The sequence below is a fragment of the Bombus huntii genome, unplaced genomic scaffold (genome assembly GCF_024542735.1).
Source record: "Bombus huntii isolate Logan2020A unplaced genomic scaffold, iyBomHunt1.1 ctg00000052.1, whole genome shotgun sequence".
Classification (NCBI taxonomy): domain Eukaryota; kingdom Metazoa; phylum Arthropoda; class Insecta; order Hymenoptera; family Apidae; genus Bombus; species Bombus huntii.
In genome coordinates this window covers 603347-621156 of record NW_026099316.1, presented here as the reverse complement: position 1 = coordinate 621156, position 17810 = coordinate 603347, and the positions used below count along the sequence as shown (strand labels likewise).

Below are 17810 nucleotides of genomic sequence, written 5' to 3'. Positions count from 1 at the left end.
CGCAAACAACCGACGCGAAACCATCGTGACGCAAAAGCATTTCGCGACAGGGAGCGCGGGTCCGACCGTAGCGAAAAACCAGCAGCCAGCCCGCTGTCGTTTCACCCAATGGGGGATTGTATCGATATGTCGAGGCAGCGTCGCTGAAACCTGCTGGTGGCAGAGAGCCAACGATAAGGGCCGCCATCTATCGACCGTAAGAGCCTCCTTTTGTATTAACGACGCTGTTCCGACTGTAATTGAGAGCCTCTGTACTCCGGCCCAACGTCGCCAGGTTATTAAATCCCGGGATATAAATGAGTTAATATTATCCACGCGCCGCTAGCTCGCACTCTTTTCTTCGCCAGAGAAATGGATTTTCCGCTAAACTTAAATTGCTTAGCGATCGCCGGATGTGAAAGTTTTATCGAGTTCGTCGATAAAGAGCTTTCGCGTACAACCGACCCGATCAACGTACCATCGACACGCGACAACTGCCAACGATTTACGACGGTTACGATGGTATTACCTTTTCTTCACGATACTTTTCTTTTTCTTTCTCTTCTTCCGCCGTATTTGAGTTGATCACTATGGTTGGTCGCTTTACGTCATCGTGTACGAGGGACACGCCGAATAAAGTTTGTGGAAAATCATTACTCCACGGATCCTTTTCATCGAGTGTTCCAAGATAGCCGTTAGTGGAATTTTCGACCTCGTTTAAGACCCATCAACGAGCTGAAATCTGCTCGCCAACTTTACTCGGAATTCAATGCTTTTCAATTACAAAGATTTTCCGGTTAACCGTTCCTTAATTAAACATGTAACTATACCGAAACGTTTAAATTACCTTTTGAACCTGGTATACAGGTCAAAGCTACTCCAGTTTACTCTGCTTTTTTCAGAACGTCCCTTTCAATTTCGCTGCGCGGAACGTCGGGAAAGGAACTCGAATACGAACGACTATTTCTTTTCTTGCCCCTCGATATCCGCACTACGCACGCGTTCGTTACGCGTTCGCGACCGTTGCCACGTATGTCTTCTTCCAAATATTCGACGGAAGGATGTAGCAAGCATGTCGGCCTTACACTTTTATGATATGGCGCTTTGTATCGCGAAGCCATCGAAAACAGTTCCGTCGTCGAGTCCCGCCACGAATATATGGGCGGTGTAAAGCAGACCAGTAAACAGCTACATACCGTTTTATACGAAAGTCCCAAAAATGGTGGCGAAAATTACTTTTTTGCGGATTGGAAATATCAACAATAAATTCTTACTTATTATATAACGCAAACCAGAAGAAAAAGAATAAAAACAAAATAACGCATTTGCAATTCGTACGTCGCTTGATGGGTCAATTAATTGGGCATTTTCGTGACGCCGACCTCAAGAATACTTCATCAACTTCTGGAACAGCAGAAAGACTAAACGGCCTTTTACATGTCATTCGGCGAGATGACACAGAAGGAAGTAAAGATCGTGTGGTATGTTGTAATCGGAAAATCAAAGGTAGAAGAAGAGAATCGATGTACTATTATGCCACTCGTTTGGTTAAACCGGCCCTGCATACACGCAATTGCTTCGAAAAATACCACACCGTGCAAGTATATGAAAGGAGTCATAAACGTAGCAAAAGTAAGTATCTTTTCCTGGATTTTGACAAAAGAATTCTGTTATATTCAAACAAAGTCCTAGTTTTTATTACGCAAATGTTTTTTCGCATAGAATTAACACCAATGAATAAACGGATAACAGAAGAATTAAACGAAGTGGAACTAGTACAGTGCATAAAAGTACTATTGAAATCAAGCGAAAACATGAAAAGATCGAATTCCGTACCCGGATTACCTATAGAAATCATGTCTATAGAAATCATCTAAAGCACAAAAGATAAAAACAAGAAAAAGGATAGTAACACGGGGAACCAATCATCCTACAAAGAATTAGTACATTAAAATAAAAGATCAAACGCAACGGTGAAAAATTACTAGCGTTGCTGGAGAAGAAAAAGAAGAGCAGAATAACAGAGGAACAAAGAGAGTGAATACGAAATTAGAAAAGCTTTCCACAACTTCATAAGAAACTACTGGAAATGTAGAATGGAAAACATATCCAAATAAAAACCCAAAGAACTTTCACCATCGATTAACTGCGTCTTCCGCCCAAAAAACCACAACATAAGTGATATACTCTGACACAACCAGAACGGATACAAATAGGAATTCATGAAAGCCGACATGTACCGTCACACAATTCGACGAAGACAATAATATAATCATTATCGATAACCATGAGATACTAAACATACTAACATAGAGAAATAACATTTATTGTCTGGATGGTTATAAAGTATAAGGAGAAAGCTTAGGATATTGGCAAAGACGACTGAATTCCAACTGAAATATTCAGCATATACCGAATGGGAAAAACGGTCAGAGTCTACTTGGGGGTACGTGACTGCTGGGCCGCATGGGCACGCTCCGCGTTACATAGACGAAACCTTGAGTATCTCCAAATAAAGGGCCTAAAAAGGCTAATTTGGGAAGTCATAAACTAATCGTCTATACTAAGAGCACGCATTGAAACAGTCCACACACAAAATAGCCACATAAGAATATATCAGCATAACTAAGTTGACTGTTACGTCGCGTAACACTCTACCTAGCCGAGGCCACACACCGAAGGCAATATGGCAACCAGATGTCTTCGGATACTCGCAGCGTATCCTCCATAGTTTCAAGGACCTTCCATAAATTTCACAGATTTCCTAGAAAAGGTCCTTCAAACGAAACAAACATCTGGTTCGGAGGAATTTCTAGAGACTATTGTCTACCACGGCGAAAAAGGGAAAGGTAGTATTTGTCACGTACGCTGCAACTTTCCTCCCACTAACCACTTTCTCTCGAGGGCGGTTAAGACCCTGCGTCTAACCAATTAAAAACGAAGCCTATTCCCTCACTCTCCTAACACAAATCGTCACGAACAAATCCGATGGTCCCGTGCGCTAGACACACCCGATCCTTAGCTTTCCTCCGAGACAGCATCGTCTACCAAGAGTACTGATTTTACATCCTTCGAACGGTCAACATCCTTCCACCCGGTATACACACCCGTAGATCAGTCACTCATCTCGTACATACGCATCAGCGTAACTATCCTCGTTATAAGTTGTGGAATAAACGGTGAAATATAACTTACTACTGTGTCATATTCATTCAACCACCTCTGTTATCCTAACCGAAACAGGGGAACGACTACTTCGCGGCGTCGATTCACCGAATCGTAGCGAGAATTTACGCCTCTCGCTGACGCGTTTTCCTCGCGACCGCGTCTCTCCGCGAACGGTCGTAACATTGACAATCCAGATTTAATTCTATCTGACATTTCCACAAATTAAAATAAGTTAGATCTAACCTTCAAAAATGAACAATAAAAAAAATTATCGAATTTGGTAACATTGATTTAAAAGAACCTACCTAACTATATTTACGCACCTTTCACACATCTACTCCTGCAGCATAATATTTAACAATTGCCTAAATGCCAATTATTTCTCCATTCTGGAAAACAAGAAAGGCAGTAGCATTAAAAAAAGAAGGAAAAGCAACAGTGATTCTGTCAGCTATACCGATGAATTAGACTCTTACTCAACATTTATAAAGTATCCGAATCTATGATAAATAACACTATATACATTGAAAATAACCTAATTCCGGGCACCCAATTTGGCTTCAAATTTAAACATTCAACGATACATGCAATTACAAAATTCATCATATATCTCTTGGGCAAGAGACGAGAGTGATTGCGTCGAAGCGGTGTTCATAGATTTAGAGAGGGCATTCAACACATTCTGGCTGAATTTCTTTCCTTAAGCTCGAAAAAGAGAGCTTCCACACCACGTAATAAAAATAATTTGGAAATCACAAATTAATATAAGCGAATTCAAAACAATTCTATTCGGGCCGTACATTTCCAAAATATCAGATGCAAAAAGCAATTCCGCCTACACGATATCTACGATACAATAGCAACATATCCATTCCTCACAAAAAAGTCGTTTGCTATTTAGATATACATTCGGATTTCAAATCGAACAAACACACGAATCTACTGCAAACAACTAAATAATAAAGTAAAAATATTCTGCTGCAAACTTCTAATAAAGCTGATCCTGATGTACGGTTGCCCGATTTGATTTAAACAGAAAAGCCAAATTGGTTCAAATGTAAGTGTCTGAGATCATACTCAATACATATTTAACCATTATATACCATTTATAGGTTTTAGATATTTTTTGTACAGTAATATCGAATAACAAAACTAGTTACTTCAGCAAACGCTCATACCACATTGAGTACACTCGTTCTCGCATTCTTCTCCTGAAGAAAGGAAAAACAATATTGTAGAAAAGTACCACTTTTGTAGCGACTTAAATTCAATCATTAACTGAAATGTTAAAAATGTAAATCCGACACAAAATATTGTATGGCTACGTCATACCGTCGCGTAACGGTACTTTTGCCAAAACCACATTCCAACTGAAATTCTTTCTTTATTAAGAATATATACGTGTAATATGTATTTTCTCGGGCAATAAATGTTATATATATGTCGGGTTCACATTATGACTAGGGTTAGGGGCGTGAAACGAATCTTCATTTGGATTAGACATTTTTGTTATGCAATATTTACTACTGCAAATAGGATTATTACAGCATTTGACAAGTAACCGTGGTAATTAGATACTCGAGAAGCCAATGACAATGATCCTAGGTTCAATAACGAATCCGCGGTCAGCGGGATAACAAAATGCCCTTTTTTTTCAAAGTCCAAGTTCTACTCAACTTGCTTGTCTACGGTACAAGTATTACTAAACTAACTATTTGTTAAAAAGTAGAATATTCACCGAGCGTAAAGACGCTATGTAACTCGCTGATGTGACCTCACGAGAGAATAACTTTCCGTCGTGATGATGCTGCAGAGGAAATCTATGATGGGGTGTGTCGCAGAACATGAGATCATCGGATTCGCGGAGAGATGCCTTCGTCCGGAAAGTGAGGGAAAGTGACGTTGAGAGAAAGTTGCTAGCAGGAAACGTCGTTCGTGAGAAACATAGATTTCCCCTATCTTTTCGTAGTTGGGACAAAGACTGTTTGTCTGTTTGAAGGACCTTAGTTAACTAAATCTTGAGATTTATAACGGGTCCTCAGGCTAGCTGAACATGTACTGTGGAGATGAAGAGGGTCTGCATGTCGTGATCCACGAACAGCAACTGTTGGAATGTTTACTGTCGAGTGCCACTACAACTATTTTTTTTTTTGTTGAGGTTATTTGATGTATAAACAGAGAAAGTCGTGGATAAATTGTAAGGTAGATAATATATTTTCATACAGAAGTGTAATTATAAGTAAGAATACAATTTGAACTGGTCCAAATCCGCACGCTAGCAGTGTTACCCTATAACTGAAAACCCCGAAGCCAACGTCGCCTGTCTACTGTTTAAGGTCTGCCTTCGTCGCTGTCTTTTGTCTATACGCTCTCGATGGTTTCAGTACTTGAGAAAACTAAAAAGACCAGATGTAGAGTTTTCTTAGAAGTAATGACCACTTCAACACTTTTTGACGAGAGCTACACTATTACTCCATACCTTTGTTAGACAAAACGTTGATTCCTTGACCGCGGCTACGTTCGGCGACTGATTGTCGCCTCGAGCCGAAGCTCATTGTCACATATCTCGAGCAAATACAATCGGATTGAATGACGATAATTGCTTAATTACGGCTATGGTAGAATCTAGGTTACAGTGTTAAGGGATTTTCCCAAAGTTCCAAAGGGAAGGTTCCGGTGTCCTTTCATCTCCGACATATAGAAATATAAATAACACTCGTTCTCGTCCATTTACGGAAGTCAAGCAGCGCTATGGATAGTACTTAGATAGTTTACACCAAATAATAGCCATAATTTAGAACATGTTACGTAACAAACAATTTTACGTAACAGGCAGAACAGTTTAAACAAAGTATCTAAAATCAAAGACCACCCATAACAAGAAGCCGTGAACTCCCCTATTTTATTTAATTTATCGCGATGTAAATTGTAGCGCAAATAGCGATAAAAATAATGAAGCAATAACATTCGCAGATGACCTACTAATATGCGCGAGAGACAATAAAGCTTTAAAATCCAAAAGCCATCTACAACAAATATTGGACATAATGTATGGCTATTTATGGACAGTAGAAATTAATATAAACAAGTAAAAGAATTTTATTCTAGCTGTACATCTCCGAAATATCAGGGACAAACTACGATGTACGCAGCTATGTCAAGAAATTTCGTTTATACGACAGCAACAATAACAACCAACCATTGTTTCCTGCAATGGAAACACGAATTGAAGCCTAAATTGAAAAACACGATTTCAAACTACTTGCCCAGGCTGTTGTTTTAGAATCATCTCGTTATCAGTCCAACAATTGCAGAACAATCACTGAGTAGACGTAAATGAAATTGATAAATAACGAATTCTTTGCAATAATAATACTTAATGAACAAAATGGAGACATTTTGCAAATGGGTCCAGTCAATGGACTACTCTTAAAAGATGCAAAAGGTTTCATCTCGATAGCTCGATCCAATCCAGAATAACTGATGAATTTGTATACATAAAAATTGGCTTTTTGTAAAAAAAAAAAAATAGTTTACAAAAAAGAAATGGAAAAATATTTTATATCTGAACCAACGGAAAATTATGTCTTACAAGGAGCAAAAAGTGTCATTCCGATTGATCAAGCCGTTTCCGAAAAATCGGTAAACATAACAAAAAGATAAATATACATGTCGAATTGAGACATTTTCCACCTTTTCCAATGTCGATGTCATGAAATGTAAACCTTTTTTCGCATTTCTAGCAACAACTTCTAAGTCAGTACTGTGTACTAAAATAGCACCTAATATATTTGATAATATAATTGATTAGTTTCAATTCCATTCTTTTTAAACAAAAAATGCTATTGGTTATTTCCAATTACTGAGTAAATCGCTTGTCATGAAAAACTGCGCACTACTTGTTTTCCTGCAAAATTCGAAATCCTCAAAACCTTCAATAATTTGTTCATTTCAGTGGAAACTAAAATATCTCTTTATTGACATTTTTTCGTATAGAAGAACACAGTTCCCGTCAAAATCATTTTTTCGCTACTTTAATTCTTAATGAATCAAACAAATTTCGACATGTACCTAACCAAGTATTAATTACACCGAATCAATGAATGATTATGCCAGGACTTGAAATATTAAACTTGCGAGTATCACGAATTTCTACTCAGAGAAGGTGAAACGTAATATGGCGTTAGAAAAACACTATTCGTCTGCCAGGAAGAGATAACTGCATCGGTATAAACATTAAACTGAAACCACAGATTCTACACGCGTTTGCCTTTTTCAGGCATACATCACTAATGTTACCTGAAGATAAATTCTCGCCTACGCTTTCTAATGCTTTACGCTTCACTCACTCTCTCGTTGTCATTACTTGAATACAAACACAGAATAGTATTCTTCCCTAATCTTCCAGAAGAACAAAAATGATTTTTAATAGCGATACGTTACAATTTATAATCGTACGTCTATTACAACCTGTTGTTTTTATTTTAAAACAAACAGAAATACATACCTTATCCAAACATCAACGATATTTTATCAACAAGTGACGGTTATTATATCAACTGAAATTTTGTGGTATATTTACTTAACACGCAAAATAACAAGTCATCTGGTGGCACCAATTGATATCTACTTTTATTTTATGCATTTCATAGTAAAAGATCATTCGCATTTATATATTAACCCAAATATAATATAATCTTAAACCTAAATTTACTAATTGTGGATATTTATTGACAGATGGTAATTTAAAAATTCATATCCATACTCCTTCCTATTTTGCACATTTTTTTGTTTTGAGAGGAGAGGAGAATGCAGTTACGCATAACTAGGTACGTTAGCGCGCGCCTGGATTATGCGGGACTTGGCAAGATGATAGCACCTCTACCCACCAAAAAACCCCTCCTCTGTCTCTCTCCTCTGTCGGTACAAGAACCAACCCTGGAACCACCTCTCGGCATTACTTCAGGGTTGGTCTTCTTACTGAGTGTACCTCTCATCTTATTATGATCTTCTTCTAGTTAATCCTCTCCTTCTTCTCTCCATGTTCCTCTCCTTATCTTGTCTATCTGATTGAGCTATCATTTTCTTTCGGCAAAGCCCTTGGAATCTAGCCCAGTTCTCCTCGCTATTGACGACCACGTCGATTACGTTATTGGTTGCCAGTATTTCGCCTACGTAATTATCCAACAATGTACTTCCATTGTCCCATCTGGGGCAATTGAACAACGCATGCTCTGCATCTTCACCTTCGACATCACAATCCCAGCATCTTGGGTGTGTCTCTTTCCTAATCGTTCTCTATTAAAAATGCAGGCGTCGTCAATCAGCTTTCTGGTCCAATTATCTTCTCTGCAATAGAGCTACTCTTCCCTTCATCTTTTATTCGATCACTATCGACATCTTCGGAATGTTATTGTTTTTCCGTATTGCTAGGGCTTTGACACATATCGGTGTGGCATGAAGCACCACCGACTCCCGCACTCCGTAATAGTTTCCTAACTGAGTCGGTGGGCCCATTGACGTTCGGCAACGATGTCCTTGTCACAGACGAAATTCGAGCAACTGTATATAACAAACCGAAATTCCGAACGCTTTATCGCGTGTGACCGTCCGGTCAGCACCCGTTCTCAGCCGCCTGAGTGGCATTCGATCACTTCAGCCGTTCTCCGAATTTTACACTAAGTATAAACAAAACCTTCTCCCACTCCAACGATTGGAAGAATATAAATGCTCCCTTCAAAATCATTCAGTCAGTCTAATAAAAAAATTCTTAACTAATCCAAGTATCGAAAGTGTATCATCGCGAACCGAAAAAATTGTATAAATTGAGTAAAAAATAAAAAGAACTTAATCTCCTTTTCGGAAATTAACAAGTTCCTTATTTTTACCTTAATTTTACACGACATTTTTGGCGATCCGTGCCAGGATCTATTCACTTCAGTGCAAACGAAATTACGATTTCGGCGTACGCGCATCATTGAAGATCGAAGGATCAACGGACCCAGTGCGAATCTTTGCTACTACGAAGGCCTGCAGCAACTTTCAACGTTCCACTACGATGAAACTAGACGAGAGGACTACGGTCAGCGCAGAGCAACCCTACGAATAAGATTCGGAATCTAGAACCAACCAGAGAGGAAACATCCCTGAGACTCCTCAACGGTCATAGCTACTACGGTAAGCTGAAAATCTGGATTCATTTTCACGATACCGTGTGAGAAAACCCAGTTTCTCAAGCGCTTCGAGTCCAAATAGCAACAGTAGTTCAGACTCAATAAGCTCAATTAGAATCATGCCCACATCACGAAAAGACAAAGTCGAAACTATTGAAACCGTTTCTACAAACGGAGGTACGGACAATTCGATTCGTGCCATACTCGACGTGATACAAAAACAAATTGAAATTCTTGCGCAACGTGTAGAAGAGACACAACGGACGGCCGACAGTGAAAATAAGAAGCGTGCAGCGGAAATAGAACTATTAGGCAAAAATATCTCTAAAATAAAAATAGGACGCGACGCTACTACAGAACTAGGCTCCCTTATTACTATGGACGAATCTGTTGCCGCGAGAGATAGAACTTCCCCACCATGCGTTCCAATTCGAACAGAAGAAGGCAACCATCCCTCTTACGAAGACCGTCCACCGCAATTCGCCTCTCCGAGCTTACGGACCAAAGACGCGATAGTATGTATTCCGCAATTAAACGGTGAAGACAATATCGGAGTCGAAGAATTCATACGCGAAGTACGCGAATTACGAGCCATGTGTAGCGAACCCACGCTATTATTAAAAACGATCAAAATCGGGAAAATCGCGGGTAAAGCCGCAATGGCCATCTGCAATATACCGATATACGAATACGGACACCTGTACGATGCCCTAAGACGAAACGTAGCCACCCAAGACTCTGTTAGAGAACATCAAGACCAGCTACGCGAAACGAGACAGCGTCACGACGAAAGTGTGCAAAGTTATATCATCAGGTTCCGCAGAGCACTCAATAAGTTACAATACAGTATAACGAACGAATACCGTGACGAAATTACTAGACGAGCTATGAACGACAGGATTTTAAAAGACTCCGTGATCGATTTTATCCGAGGCCTGAAAGGCGAAATAGGACAATTACTACTCGCCAATCCACCATACAATATCCTTGAAGCCGAAAAAAAAGCCACCGACATCGAGCGATTCTTCGGGGAAGATCGAAATCGACGACCAAAACCAATAGAACGATTACGACTCCCTGAGCAGCAACGACTAACAACCAATAATCCTAATCCGATCACTAAAAAACCAACTCCAACACCCAATCCAATGCCAAGAAGCTTCCGACAAACCGAACAAATACCACTTGCCCAAAGGACACAATTAAAATGCTTCAAATGCAACCAGATCGGACATGTCTCCAGTCAATGTAAAAATTTTCGAACACCCAGCCAATTTCCGAGACCACCAGCAGTCCACAATCTCGAGACACACAAGGAAGAAATAGAGAAACCAACAGACCAGACCTACGAATTAACGCCACAACGGGAAGACTACCCACAGTACTTTTACGATCCGACGGACAGCGACATAAATTCCTCATTGACAGCGGAGCAGGAATTAATATACTCAAGCGAAGATGCGTATTACGACCAAGAATAACAAAAGAACGGAAATTCTCGATGGGACACTCTAAATTTGAAACCAACGAACACGCTTTGATAAAACTATTTGGCAAAACTCTAGAATTTTTTGTGGTAGAAGACAACTTTCCAATTATAGAAGACGGCATATTCGGTTTGCCAGCCCTATCTAAATTCAAATTTGAACTCTCGAATCATTATTGCAACAGGAAAACGACGTACCTCCAAAACAAGCAGTGTCAAAAACAGTCTACCTGGAAGGAAAACCGACAACGATATGCTTTATCAATTGTGGTGAGTGCCCAGCCAAAATGACTAATTTTATCGAAAATTCAAATACGTACGATCAAGTCTCCACGTTTAAAGATATAGTTAGACTTTCGCATATAGAGAAAACCCTCCGTGAACCAATCGAAAAGATATTGCTGTTCTACCTCGACGTATTCAATCTAGAGACCGACTTATTACCATGCACTAACCTTGCTAAACACACAATAACGTTAAAAGAAAATAAAATCATTAACACAAAATCTTACCGACCGCCTGAATGCCATAAAGAAGAAATCAAACGACAAATGGACGAAATGCTACAAAAGAACATTATAGAACCATCTGATTCTCCTTACAATTTACTAGTCTGGGTAGTACCAAAAAAGGCAGACGCCTCAGGGAAACAGAAATGGCGAATTGCAATAGACTTCAGAAAAATAAACGAACTAACTGACCAGGACGCATATCCATTACCTGACATAGACGACATACTATCCCAACTAGGCAACGCAAAATTCTTCTCAGCCCTCGATTTATCCTCCGGATTCCACCAAATCCCAATGGACATAGACTCTAAAAAGTACGCAGCATTCTCCACACCACAAGGACACTATCATTACAATAGGATGCCATTCGGTTTAAAGAATACACCTGCAACATTTCAACGCATGATGGATACCGCGCTAAGAGGACTCATAAATAAACATTGCTTCGTATATTTAAACGACATTATAATATTCGGACAGTCGATTGAAGAGCACAATAGCAACCTCGCGATAGTATTGCAACGCCTACGCGAACTCGGACTCAAAATACAGCCGGACAAATGCGAATTTCTCAAACCAGAATTAGAATATCTTGGACATATAGTAACCGCCGAAGGTGTAAAGCCAAATCCCAAAAAATTAGAAGCCGTTAGCAATTTCAAACAGCCACGTAATCCCACAGACATCAAATCGTTCTTAGGACTAGCAGGTTATTACCGTAAGTTCATAAGAAACTTTTCTAAGATCGCGAAACCATTGACCGAACTTACAAGAAAGGAGACATCATTTCATTGGACAGATAAAACCCAGGAAGCATTCCAGACATTAAAAGACAAACTCTGTTCATCACCCGTACTAAAATTCCCAGACTTTGCGAAACCATTCACATTAACGACTGACGCCAGTAACGAAGGTATAGGTGCAATCTTATCACAGGACGGACATACATGTTGTTATATCTCGCGAACTCTAAACCCACCGGAACGAAATTATTCCACTACAGAAAAAGAACTTTTAGTAATAGTATGGGCCGTGAAACGCCTCCGACAATATCTGTTAGGACAGAAATTCCTCATCCGAACCGATCACCAAGCACTAAAATGGTTACAGAATTGCAAAGACCCCTCATCACGCTTGACGAGATGGCGACTAAAACTAGAAGAATACGAATACGACATAGAATACACGAAAGGAAAAGATAATACTGCAGCCGACGCACTATCTAGAATACATGTTCTGACCAGACGACTCGAAAATTTGAACATAGAACTCGATAAAAAATATCACGATTGGGAAAAATCTACCGACGCGTTACCCAAAATTCTCAAAATGACTCCGAACCGTAAATCTTTCTATCAATTATCCAAAACAGAGCTAGGAAATTACGACAGAATCGAATGGTTAACTAAATTAAACGAAATTATTCATATAAACGAAAAGATAGGTATAGGCGACGACAGTTTCACAGAGACCGAAAAGAACGCGATCAAACAAATTTTATTATTCCTGAACGACACTGTAAAAGAATTAAATTTTGCATGGGAACCAATTCAAACATATAGCGACGAAGAAATAGACGAATTATTGAAAGAAAATCACGATTTAGTAGGACACCCCGATATACAAAAGACATACGACCGCATTCGTGAACGGCACAGAGTACCAGATTTGATGAAACGCATACAATAACATATAGAATCATGCGACACCTGCCAAACATCTAACACTACACGTATCAGACCGCGCGAAGAACCTTGTATCACCGACACACCCCTCGAACCAAACGATAAAATTGCTATGGACTTATTAGGCCCACTGAAAAAGACGAAAAAAGGCAATCAGTACATTCTATCCATACATGACGAATTGACAAAATACTTAATACTCGTACCACTAAAAACTCAGCAAACGGAAACAATTTGGAACGCACTCTTGAATCATTACATTTACATCTTTTCCGCTCCAAAAAAGATATTAACTGACCGCGGACAGAATTTTATATCTAGTTTAATGCAACAGTACGAAGACGCGTTCAAAATCAAACATATCAAAACGACATCCTTCCACCCACAAAATAACGGATCGTTAGAACGGACACACGCAGTAATAACAGACATGTTAAAATCGATGCAGCGAAATTCGGATGAAGAATGGGACGATCAACTTAACTTTGTATGCCTTGCATATAACACAATGATACACGACTCTACTGGTTACACGCCATTCGAACTCACATTCGGACACCAAGCCAATCTTCCCTCCACAATATCCAAGAATCCCCAACGCACATACGCAGACGAAGTCACGTTCCGCAAAAAGGAATGGGACTCTAGACTCCGACACGCTCGCGAAACATTGATCAAAAGTAAACAGCGATATCAGCGCGATCAAAAACGTAAAATTATAAAACCTCAATCAGTTTTCAAAGAAGGAGACTCCGTTTTAATACATAACGATCATAAAAGGCATAAACTTGATGTGGAATGGTTAGGACCGTACACGATTGATAAGGTATGTACTCCATACTATCTGATTCAAGACAAAAAGATACACGGTAATCGTTTAAAACCTTACTTTCCAGGTCGACGCTCCTCTTTGCCGGAATAGTATCCGCGCAAATAAATATTACACCATTAGAAGGAAACTCTGTATTCGTAGAAAACATAGGAAAAGGATATTTATACAGCGACACTGCCAATGTAATAGTAGGATTAGACACTAGCGACATATACGAACAGATAAGCGCAATAGAATCATATAAATTAACAATAGACTCACGTGCAATCAGCAAACAATACGTCGAAGAGTTAGGCGGATTACAAAATCGCATCAATAACCTAAAACAACTCGCAAAACACTTGAAAGCGTTAACACATACCCGGAGCACACGAGGTCTGCTTAACATCATAGGTTCCGTATCGAAAAGTCTGTTCGGGACTCTCGACGATGATGATCTTACGCTCATAAACAAAAATATGGACGAACTATTCGATGATAATAATAAAATCAAGACCATAATAGCTAATTAAACAGCACTTATTAGAAAAATTGTAAACTCAGAAAACCTAAACCACTTAGAGAGATCATATAGTGATATATTAAAATTACAACAGCAGGCAAATATCGATAGATCTATGCTTAAGATAATCATGAAAGTCGGCACCGCGATGCAAACTTTACACTTCCAATTAGATGAAATAGTTAACGTCATGATATTAGGCAAACAAGGAATAATTAGTCCACAAATACTTGACCCCAATGAATTCATAGAAAATTACGCCAAGGCAATAGGTAGCCAGATGTACAACACCGCGATTTCTGCCAAAACCGAACATTTTCAATTCATACTCGACATCGGTGATCTTAAAATCTTCACAATAGATGACAAAATATTTTTCAAAATCATAGTACCTTTAGTCTCTAACACAGAATGGAACATATTACAAGTATATCCTATGCCGAGTAAAAGAAATGGAGTATTTTTGGCTCCAGTAGTCGAACATCAGATGTATTTAACTTCAGGTCTTTCATTTATAAACGCTGATATCGAGTATTTCAACAAACTTTGTAAGAATCGAGCCGGAACCACTATATGCAAACAAACACTACCAATCCATGACAGAAATTCAAGAACCGATTGTCGCAGCGAAATAATAAATTTCAAACCACACATTGAACATTGTCAAATAACTGTACTTAAGATTGAAGACATTAGCTTTATACCGCTCAAAACTAGCAACTGTTACATTGCGATACCAGCAAATCCGATAGAAATAGACACAATTTGCCAAACGAAACATACCTTACAAAAACTTGACAAGCCTTCCATCATAAGAGCTAACACTTCTTGCGATTTATTGTACAAAGACGAACACATGCGTATAGGCGAAACAAAAAACGAAGTCATATACGAAATCAAAACAAAAACCCTAGCGCTCAAAACAAACGATAGTTTCACTCATCTATTAGATAAACTCCAGCGAGCACCGAAAATAATAGATAATTTACAAGGCTATAAAACAACGATCGATAAAATAGGCGACGAGATAGAAACTCTTAATTTCGAACACAGAATTAAAAATATACAGTATTGGGGACTAACCACGCTCCAGATATTAGGGTACATAGCATTAGGCATACTAGGTATATATGGATTAAACAAAATAGGGGTATTCAAATGCATCAGGAAATGTATACCGAACAAATAATGTATCAATTTATTTTGCTGCCGAAATGAAACTGTAATCAACAGCCACAATGCGACAGCCCCACCAGTACCACTCACCCTGGGCTCAACACCCAACATCTATATTCCAACCAACACATACCACTCAGATGAAGAGGAGGAATCAGCTGTAATTTTCAAGCCACGTCAAGTCCGATTCCACAAAAGTCTTCTGAAGAAAACTTGAGGGATCAAGTTCAATCTAAGAAGGGGGGAATGTCACAGACGAAATTCGAGCAACTGTATATAACAAACCGAAATTCCGAACGCTTTATCGCGTGTGACCGTCCGGTCAGCACCCGTTCTCAGCCGCCTGAGTGGCATTCGATCACTTCAGCCGTTCTCCGAATTTTACACTAAGTATAAACAAAACCTTCTCCCACTCCAACGATTGGAAGAATATAAATGCTCCCTTCAAAATCATTCAGTCAGTCTAATAAAAAAATTCTTAACTAATCCAAGTATCGAAAGTGTATCATCGCGAACCGAAAAAATTGTATAAATTGAGTAAAAAATAAAAAGAACTTAATCTCCTTTTCGGAAATTAACAAGTTCCTTATTTTTACCTTAATTTTACACGACATCCTAATCGCTCCTATTAGGGTATCAACCATGACACACACCTTTCCTAGATGTAATGAGAATTTTCTATTATTGTCCTATTGCACCCCAAGATACCTAACCTTCTATTTAGTCATCAACAGGTACTTGCCCATATTGACGTCCTTGACCTTGTGATACGATTTCCGGTAAGTAGAATCACCTCCGTCTTGTCTTGAGCTAATTTCAATCCAGTTTCGGTACACCACCGATTCTTCTGCTACTTCAATATCGGGCCTACCACCAATCGTGGGACTCCTCTGAATTTTCCTACTAGGCTTAAAGGGATCACCTTCCTCGTCTCCCCTAGTCTTCGGTGCAACCGATATGGTGACGTTGTCACTTATTCTGATGTCCGACACTATCCTTGGGTTTTCAATACTAACCGCCAACCTCTTGCTATTCGCCTTTGCGCCAGTCGCTGTTACTGTACAAGGGGGTGCCTGGGGTTCCACCTCCTAGCCAAAACCGTTCGAATGTATCCAATCATAACCGAAAGAACTCGCCAAGTCGTCAACAAAAAGCCAGTATAATAGAAATAAAAAATATATAACGAATAAATAAATAAATAAGTATCTAAGAGCAAAACATAGTTATATCCTCATAATTAAATATTATCTTAGAAATTTCTACACAGCTACAATAAACTAAATCTATCAAGCTAAATTTATATAACGCTAAAATAAACTAAATATATCAAGCTAACGCCTGCGCTTCAATAAGAGGCCTGATGATACATACGCAGATCACCGCATGTATAAATAGATAATATAGTAATAAATAAATAAACAACCAGCTAACTAAATAAATAAATAAATGAATAATAACTAAATAACTAAATAATAAATAAACCAACATAACTAATAATCAATATTAATAATAAATAAGTAAATAAATAAATAATATCAAAACAAATAATACATAAATAATCAACCAATAGTTAAATAAATAAATAAATAAATAAATAAACGAGTAAAGTAAATAAATAATATAAATAAGAAACGCATATACCTGCATTCCCCAACCCACACGACGCCGCGTAACTCAAATAAAGCCTCCACGTACGCAGCACCCGTCATACTTATTTATTCTTATTTATTCACCAAGGAAGTTTGACTCGAGTGGCGAAATAAATAAAATAAATAAAATAAACGATATATAACTAGAACTCTGGTCGACCCGACTTTATTTCTTCGTAATAGGAACTTAAGTCGAGCCGGCCGTACATACCCTAGTGTGCTGCCCGTAAGGTGGCGACGCCACACATCGACGCGACAAACCACCTCGCCTGCGCATCGTTCGGCACCACGCGTACGTCCTGCCACTACCATTACAATAATGGCGTCAAATCTATCCACGTGCGCGTCTCGATATTAAAGAAAATCGCGTATTTCTTGTATCTCACGTTGTCGCGCAATGCGAGTGCTACATCACATCCAGTAATACTCAATAACAATTCTTACCCGCTAGTATAAACTCTACGGCGAATACAATCCTCTCCACGCCACGCAGGTGCTCGCCGAGCCCCTGTTTGCCAGCAGGAGCCCGAGACCCGCTGCCCAATCGGTAAGCGTCCGTCCCCGAGAGTTGGTCCTGGGATTTCCCCATTGCATCGAGTGGGCATTGAAGTCCCAGAGGACGAGTACCTTGCGGGGGAGGCATCTCCC

The 17810-nt window shown here is 39.2% G+C and overlaps 1 protein-coding gene across 1 annotated transcript; it reads right to left on the bottom strand.

Annotated features, from left to right (window-relative positions):
• Positions 1-15599: 15599 nt before the first annotated feature.
• LOC126875673 (uncharacterized) lies at positions 15600-17206 on the bottom strand. Its single transcript, XM_050638562.1, has 4 exons — positions 17155-17206; positions 16256-16601; positions 16110-16171; positions 15600-15671 (listed from the first exon to the last, which is right to left on the bottom strand). The coding sequence occupies exons 1-4, from the start codon at positions 17158-17160 to the stop codon at positions 15600-15602; spliced, it is 486 nt and encodes a 161-aa protein (XP_050494519.1). The 5' UTR covers positions 17161-17206.
• Positions 17207-17810: the final 604 nt, after the last annotated feature.